The following is a 9013-nucleotide window of genomic DNA, read 5'->3' on the forward strand; positions in this document are numbered from 1 at the left end:
GTTAACCAATGAAGAAGAAGAGACAGGGTGTAGCTCCAAGGAGTCCAGCTCAGAGGGTGAGGTGGAAGGAGTGGCCTTTGGTCTTTGTCTTGGTGCTGATCGGGATAAGTCAGGAGGGAAAATTAGGAAAAAAGGGAGCTCATTTGGGGCCTTTTAGGGTTTCAAAAAAATGTCTCTTAACCAATGAGGAGAAGGCCAATGTAACGTAGAAATTTTACAAAAAAAGGCAAAAATATGAAAAAGAAAATAGTACTTTATGTTGTTACAAGCGTGTGGCATTAGTGATAGGATTTGTTTTTTATTCTTTTACGGTTTGCCTATCGTATCAAGAGATGTGGACCCAAAATCGAAACAGAGCTCCATTTTGAAATCTTCCCACGTGGTGACCCAAAATAACCATCCACTTTCCCTTGTTCTCCGGCGCCATTCCTCTACTTTCACCACGATGAGCCATTCCATTCTCTCTTTGATGTTCTCAGTTTCGTTCACTAATGTCTTACTATTTTAGTGTGTGTTTCTTTAACTTCGCCGGTAAAAGGATGAGGATTTCAAATGGCAACCAAAAACTTTAGTCGTGCCACTAGGAAGCGGTCTGTCGCTCTACCTGGCGAAGATGTGGATGTACAAAGTATCTCTTTGCCGCAAAGACCTATCCCACTAATCTCATGTGTAGAAGTTTTCAATACCGTGAATGTGGACGGTAGCTGGAAAAGGATAGCAGTGGCGAAAGGAGATTGGGTTCTAATCTAGACTCAGAGTTTGCAGATGACAACCTTGTACATAGAGGGCACCACAGCGAGCTTGGAGAGAGTTAGCGGAGCCCTGGCTATCTATTGCGAGGCCTCGGGTCCACGGATCAACTAGACAAAATCCATCGGTTTCTTCACAAGCTCTGACGAGACATAGAAGATTCGAGAGTGGGGGAGTACCTTTGGCTTTTGCTGGATACCGCGGGGCCAGACAGCGAGATAACTCGGATGCCAAGTGGGTATTGATATTACAGCAAAGCAGCAAATCACCCCGGTCCTTAAGAGTGTTTGGCGCAATATTCTCTACTGGAGCTCGACCAAACTCTCCCTTGCGGGCCATGCCTTAGTGGCAAACCGAGTCCTTCTTGCCACGGCATGGTACATTGCCTCTTGCTGGTGTTTTCACAGAGGGTGCATTGGACAACTCCGATGTTTGGTTCGGAATTTCCTTTGGGCAAGATCGGACGGCACGAGGAATACTAGAGCCCGAGTCGGTAACAATCAGCCCGATTTCTTTTGCGTAGGGCCTGGAGGCTTGCTTCAGGCACTCACTGAGAGAGACCAGAGATGGACGGGAGCCCGAATGGGATTCATTAGCAGATGATCAGAGTTGTGGGCCTTTTGGAGAAGGAGTGGCACATTGATCCCCCCAGCATTCTACAGTAGGATGCCCCCAGGGCGCCTTTGGCTTTGGGAAGGTAGGCCCTTGAGGGAGGTCCAATGGGATCCACAAGAGTGGTTTTAGCCTTCCAGGTCAGCCCCACGAAGCAAGTGGACGAGGTGCCCTTCTTTTCTTATACCACCCGAGTCTGCAGGAGGCACACTTCGACGTGGACCCCTTCAAGAGAGAGGCATTGGGTGGCCCAGGAGGTCCGTTCCAAGTTTTGGACTCGCCTTTGGTCCAGTTTGCGGCCAAGGAAGATCTCCTACTTCTTTTGGCTGGCCGTTGTTGCGAGGCGTACACATTTCTGCAAGGCTTGGCCTCCAAGAGTTTTCTACACCTTCACTCTACGAGGGATTTGCTGGTTGTATAGTCCCCCTACTTGGCTGTTAGCCCCTGTACCAAAGATTCCCTAGGCAGTGAGCTGGGTTTCTCTGGAAAAGGCTGGTTTCTTCTTTCAGCCTTTATCTGGTTTTTTCCATACTCAGCACCTTCGGGGCTGCTGTTTTGTATGAGGTTTTTTCAAGCATTAATAGAAGGTTCCTTTCTTTGCAAAGTGGGATACATGCTGTGCAATCAACAAGGAAAATCCTAGACCCTTCTCCCCAAAAAATAAAAACGATATTGATCTACTGATTACATGTATGTACCTGCCAAGACTAGTCTTGGTGCTACAGATTGAAACCTAGGGATGAGGCTAAGAAAACATCTCTTACTGTTATTGAAGCCAATGATGCCCTACTAATTGGATGATTCATATCCTTGCTTAGTTTGGGAATGGCTGGCATAAAAGGGGGGATTTGCTCTCTAGCCACGATATAGAAAAGCTCTCCTCACTGAACGAAGAAGCCCCTGTCCAGTAGCTCTAGGCATAGCACCTCAGAAGCTCAAACTCACTGCATGAACATAGAAGGTTGTGTGGATGATGTGATCCTATGTAGCACCTATCAGCAAGATCATTTGGTTTCATGACATATGTGTGCAAGAGACGATGCCTCACCAAAGGAGTTGGCAAGAAAGTAGCCACTGTTGATCAGGAAGGTAACTGAGGTGCCCCGAAAAGTTACCTATAAGCACAAAACATGTGTTGCAAAATTCTAGAGTGCTGGCAAAGCTCATTTTAATGGTGTTAGGCTTTAGCAATTCGAATTGTTTCTTTCCTTAAAGTGGTGTTGCATCATCTCGTTGAGTATTTGTACTCAGTTCCATGTTGAAATTTTGTTTGGGTCATTTAGGGCTAGAATAAATGGTATAAATCCATTTGGAAGAAGATCAAATGTTCTTTGACAATCTTGTAGCTATGCCTTTAACGTAATTATGTTGGTCATTACTATGCTGCTAAGGAGGATTCCAAGAGAAAAATGATCCTTAAAATGCTTTTGTTGTGGGACCAGAAGATGGCTTTCATAACCGGGAAGGATTGTCATAAAGACTACTTTTTAATATGGAACGGGAGCCATTCTTTGAAGAATGAGATGAGCTAGCTGAGTTGTGGTTATTATTGTTGGTTAGAACCATGTCAAATAGAACCTTTGACATTGATAATCCATTTGGTATACACAAGTCACAATTACCTCGATGAAATGCTAGCTTTTCAAACATCAGTGGGTTGAGCCTTGATATAAGATGCAGTACTTCGACTTCCCCTCGCACAAGTGATCTGGAACTATCAGTAGATGCTCACATAGCAGCAGATTCAGCAGCCCCAGCAGAGCATGGCTACTTTAGTGGCCCAGTTTCACAAATGCATACATTCAGATGTAGAGTCAGTTCAGTTTGCAGCGACGCCGTGCCTCTACTAGGAACCAAAGATGACACCATCATCCCAATGGTAAAGAACCCGGCACTCAGTGTTCTATATCATCTCTTGCAAGCTTTAAAATCGAAAAGACATGAAATAAAACTCCTAAAAGTCTACACTCATCAAAGAAACTGCCAAACCTTTGATCAGTGGCTTGCAAAAATGCAATCTTACTTCAATACGGTTGACCTTCTAGACAACAAGAAGATAGACTAGCTGTCTCATTGAATACAACGCAGTGTATTCCACTGTAGAGATGGATCATTTTGAGCATGTAATTTGAACGCAGTTTGTGCCTGCCAATGCAGATTTGCATGGCCGTTCACAACTACGACAATTGCAGCAAACAGGCTGTTACATCTCTCAATTTACCACATTGATGCTCGAGATTGATGGGCTTACTGATGATGACAGGCTAAAAGAGAAAACGAAAGAGAAGAAAAAAGGAGTAACAAAAAATTTTGAAAAACAAAAGGAAGACATACTTAGCAAGCAAAGAAACACTTGTGTCGTTATCAGTGCCCAAGCATAAGCAGCTATACTGGGTTTCTAAAGACCCACGGAGTCTCTTGGGCAAACCCAGTGCTTACTAAAATGCGTCAAATAAGCAAAAGAGAAAGAAAACAAGAAATAAAAAGAAAGGAAAAAGGTGACTAAGCAAAAATAAACAAACAAATCAAGAAACAAAATCGACCAAAAAACAGGAATAAAATCTCTCTCTCTCTCTTTCTCTCTTTCTCACGCTCTCTCATGTAGGAATGAAAGATTATAAACATAAAAAACTAAATGAACCTTTTACACTTATGTACCTCTTGAAACAAATATGTAAAATTACTTCCTAACTTAAAAAGCAAATGCATACTCAATCAAACTCCCCCTTACACAGCGGAAGGATCACTTAACTCTCTCCGATCTCTCCGATCTCTTCCGGAGACTTTAATAAACTTTCTTTCTTTCTTTCTTTCACCCAAATGGTGAACAAACAAGCTTAAGAAAGAGCCTACGGCAAAATATATACACGGCAGAGAATGAGGCAAACAAGAACTCAGTAAACTTGTGGGAAAGTTGCCAAAGGAAGGTTACAAACACTCAGCAAAGCAGCTACGAATTCTACCGCCAAGAAGGCTGAATTGACTGAAATATAAGGCTGCAAGGGGCTGTTCCTCCCTCCTCTTGCATGGACTGATGGAAAGCCTTCATTGGGATGATGTGAGGAGTGGCCAAGGCCCTCCTTTTATAGGTGTAGCAGGTAAGTGCTACTCACACACTCGGGTGCAGAAGCGTGGATGCTAACTGAGGCGAGGGAATGAGATCTGTGAACATAGATGAAAGACATCACATCATTTGTTGCACTGTTAGTTATGCTAACAACTATCTTTATTCTTAGTTTTGGACCTAGGTTTGGACCTGGCAATCACCAGATATCCATGGCATACAACTGTTGGTCCTTATTGAAGAGGCTGAACTGTGTCATCTTGGTCTTAGATCTATAGGGCTGAGTTGTTGCTGGCTGCATCTGGACTGCAGCTAATGGTGGGGAACTGTGCCCATTATAGGATGGGGTGAGAAGAAGCTATGCTGACTGTAGGGGTTGCTGAGGAAAGATGGAGGGCTGCTGGAGAGGCTGAGGGAACTGCCTTCTGCTGCTGGCTCAAGGCGCTGCTGGGCAAAGTGCTGAGCTGCTGCTCGGGATACTGGAACTTCTGCTACTGCTGCTAGAGCTGATGGATCTGAATGAGGGAAAGGGCTTCGTTTATCTGCTGACCGACTGTGAAATGTTCACAGACTGGGTATGTGAACAGGCCAAACGGTCTGTACTGCCTCCCCCCAGAAGTTTCTTTCCAACAGCATACTTGGAGAGACTCAAGTATCACAAGCCGGTATCCACTTGGTTCTCTGAGTAATAGTAACAGGCACGAGTGGATCTTTCCATCGTCTAGGCAGGTCATGTGGAATATTCATTCCACTCATCTCATACCTTGTGGATGCAGCAAGGAGATAGCATGAATACAATACACTTCTCTCATGTGATTGGGCTCAACTGTACGGTCAAGGAGACAGCATGAATACAATACACTTCTCTCATGTGATTGGGCTCAACTGTACGGTCAAAAAGGCATTCAGCTACTAGACGTAGGGGATGAGGATGGCCAGATGTGTGGCAATCTTCAAGAGGTGCCAACCACCTCCTACAGCCACATGTTCTCAACAAAGCTCTCCACGCTCCACGTGGAGGAGATTTGCTCCTAGGTTTCCACTGTGATTACTCCGAAGATGATGAAGTGTTTGGAGGCTCTGAAGGCTTGTCACAGCAGAAGCGTATAGGACAGATAGCCTCATCCCATCCTTTTATGGCAATTCTTAAACTCCACCCCACCTCCCTTTTCAAGAGGGATTTGATGTAGAGATGATGCCCCCATAGTCCCATTGATGAATTTGTCTCATCCCCCAAGTTCTCAATATCCATAAAAACCTCTCTTTTAGAGGTTTTTGCATCTACCTGCTCTTCCCAACCTTGTATATGAGACGAAGGAATTTAATTTAGGAACGTAGCATCCTTCACCTTTGGGGAGGCCATGATTGGGTTCCGCATTAGCCCAAAGCCTCTCGCCATCCTTCCGGACTTTGAGAAGGGCCTACAACCAGGTAAAGTAGGCCTTTACCCTGTGTAGGAGAGCATTGGATCGAGGGTATTCTTGCCCTCTACTCATGCAATACAAACCAGCTTCTCATATGGGATCATATAGGGATGCTTCCCCTCTCTATACCCGTTCCTCAAGGATGCCTCTTGGCTCCCTTCCTCATTTCTTTTGTAGCAAAGGCTCTAAGGTACTATCTTAGGCAGGAGTCTAGCCTTGGTTTTTGCAGCTAATGATATGGTAAGATTGAGACCCGCTTAACTTGAGATTTGCTGATGACCATTTAACTGGAGGTTTGCTTATGACACAGCTTTGTTTGTAAAGGGAGCCGTCTCGCATTTGGATGGAATTTGCATTTTCTTGATGTTGTCGACTGTTAGGTGCCTGGACCATAATTAGCACAAGGCCGTTGCCTTTCACACAACCCAAAGTGTTCTCCATGATTGGTAGAGACCTTTTAAGTTTCCCTAGGATCCCTAGAAGTTAAACCAAGAGATACTTGGGCTCTTAGGTGCAACATAGCAGCACCATGTTGGCCCGGTTTTGGAGAGCTTGCATTGCAAGCTACTAGATGCTCTCGCTTGCAGGTAGAGCATTGGTGGTAAACTAGGTTGTTCTAACCACATGCTAGTATATAGCATCATGTAGGTGCCTTCATCAGGGGAATATAAGAGAGCTTGGAGGTGATCCAAAACTCCCTTTGGGCAGGATCTGATGGCATCTCTGACACTTGAGCTAGAGGTCCTAACCAGAGATCTGGATTTGGCATTATTGATCCAGAGAAAGTGCCATGCTCTAGTGAAAAGTTCAACATGAGGGCCTCACTCCAGAGCTTGAGCCGTGGAACACGGCAAGTTTTTTTCAACTGAATCTTCTCCACTGTCATCTTGTTGAGGAAGGTTACCCAGAGATATTAAGGATTTAGTGATACTTACAACTGGGATTGTCCTAGGCCAGCTCACATAGCAAGGAGGGGCCATATAGATAGCCATACACTATAGGTTGGATGTAAAGGGAGAGATGTTTGAGACTTGTAAGCAAATCTGAACGGCACATTAGGGACAAAGGACAAAGGCCCACCTTGATTATTAGGCACCTAGAGCAGGATTTCACAGCTAGCTCCAAAGAAGAGACTTTAGAGGCTCTCCTACTGCAGGAAGATAGTCATTAGAATTCATGCAGCCATCAAAGGAGGGACCAATGGTAGATTGCTCATAGCATTGACTGGTCTTCCTCGGCTATTTTGAAGACCTTTGTGGGTGATAGATCACAACATTGTTTCAGAGGGTCCAGTACCCACACCTTTGCTCTCAAAGTAGCTATTTAAGAATGTAAAGCTGATTTGTAGTACAAACTGCAAAAATCTTCCATGATCTTATTATAGGTCTTACCTCCTATTACAAAAGGGTGGTAAAATATTTTTGTCTCTTCTGGTCCAAAAAATTTCCTGAATACGGCACACTGCCACCGGATTGAGTACATCTCTCTCATTTAAGGCCGAGCCAAATTGTTTTTATCAACTACGTGAATTCTATAAGCTCTCTGTTTAGCTGGTCTATCAAGGTGGGAATGAAGCCTAAATGTCAGGTGGCGTTCTGACACCTCCGTTACGTGACTGTTATCAATATCCAGAATTTTCGTTTTGCAACGATAGGAGATAATCGATTCTGATATTCGATCCCATGTCGGCATGCTTATTCTGCCTCCAACGCTGCTCTAAGCCGTGTCCTCTATGTGACGAACGCGTTATAGCGGAGAATGTTTTAATGTGAACCCAAATGAGAATGGTGAAAGTAGACATACCTTTCAATTTGTCCATACAACTGGATGCTCCGGTCCTTTGAGGATTCATCCGAGTAATCATCTGGCCGGGAAGAGGCCACGGCGGGGCGCAGCTTGGAGGATAAGGAGGGGATGGAAACCGCAAAGCGAGCGACATGGGAAGAGGGGCAGGGAAGGAGGAGAGCCAAATTAGCAGGGGAAGGGTGGTTGGGGCTGGGATTCAAAGAGAGAGGAGCCATTGGGTGAGGTGGGTGGTGGTAGAAACACAAAAATTGGTTGATGGGTTTTGTGCGTTTGACAGAAATTGATTGGAAAAGTGCCTCAAACTCCCATTTTTCAAATCCATGGCATCGCTTAACACGAAGTCCACGCCTACAAGCAACTCTCTCTACCCTCACAAATTTTCAAAGATGCCCCCCTCTCTCTCTATTGAACAAGTTGAATGATTAGAATCATACAAAACAAAAACGAATTGGATGCATGGCATGGAAAAGAGGGCTGAAAGCGCAGAGAGAGAGAGAGAGAGAGAGAGAGAGAGGGCGGGGGCAAGGGCAAGGGCAAGGGGGGAGAAGATGAATTGGAGAGCCAGGGGGGGGGGGGCGAGAGAGAGAGAGAGAGTAGAAAGTGAAAGTTGGTGAATGTCATTCACTGGGCTTACCCGAAATAAAAAGAAAAGAAAAACAAGGAGGAAATGGTGGCGATTTTCCCTTTCACAAGGGAGGACTAAGGGTGGGTTCACACCACCTCGACGGACATTGATGAAAAATGGTGGGCAGGTTCGTAGTCTGACATGGTCCAATGGATAAGTCGGGCCTGGACATGGAGAAAGAAAAAAGATGGGCGGCCCTTGTTGGCCGCCCAACTACTTGGGCGAGCAAAAGAAAAAGGCGCGAATTGCACTGATTGGGATTTGAACCCCTGCCACTCTGCTCATGTGGAAGTTAAGTTTGCCTCCATCACTAAGCCAATCTTTTTCTCCCCCCCCGCCCCCCCTCTCTCTCTCTCTCTCTCTCTCTCTCTCTCTCTCTCTCTCTCTCTCTCTCTCTCTCTCTTCTTTTCTTCTTCTTCTTCTGTCTCTCTCACCTTTCAATTTGCCCGCTTTTTCGTGCACCATCTCCAGCAAGCCACATGAATGAATTCATCTTGTTTCTCTAAATTGGCTCATTTGATGCACCTATTTCAAAGGCTCCTATGACTTTTTGCTTCATCGTGGTTGCCTCTCAAAAGGCTCAAAAGGGGTATTTACTTGGAGGCTTTCACATGTGCAATATGAGAGTTCCCTAGGTGCATGCACTCTCTCTCATTTTAGTCTTGCTCTTGAGGCTAGAGTTGGTAAGAAGCACTATGATGTGTGATGTTTTGTTCAAATTTAGAATATACA

The 9013-nt window shown here is 45.0% G+C and overlaps 1 protein-coding gene across 1 annotated transcript in view; it reads right to left on the reverse strand.

Annotated features, from left to right (window-relative positions):
- Positions 1-7969, reverse strand: part of LOC147901213 (Gut esterase (DUF1350)) — a 72511-nt gene extending 64542 nt beyond the window's left edge. Inside the window, exon 1 of the mRNA XM_087375813.1 lies at positions 7654-7969. Coding sequence (XP_087231939.1) covers positions 7654-7871 — 218 coding nt within the window. The 5' untranslated portion in view covers positions 7872-7969. The remainder of the gene's footprint in view (positions 1-7653) is intronic.
- Positions 7970-9013: the final 1044 nt, after the last annotated feature.

Source organism: Dipteris shenzhenensis, chromosome 6 (genome assembly GCF_047967505.1).
Source record: "Dipteris shenzhenensis isolate YYH24624 ecotype China chromosome 6, Dip_SZ_1.0, whole genome shotgun sequence".
Classification (NCBI taxonomy): Eukaryota; Viridiplantae; Streptophyta; class Polypodiopsida; order Gleicheniales; family Dipteridaceae; genus Dipteris; species Dipteris shenzhenensis.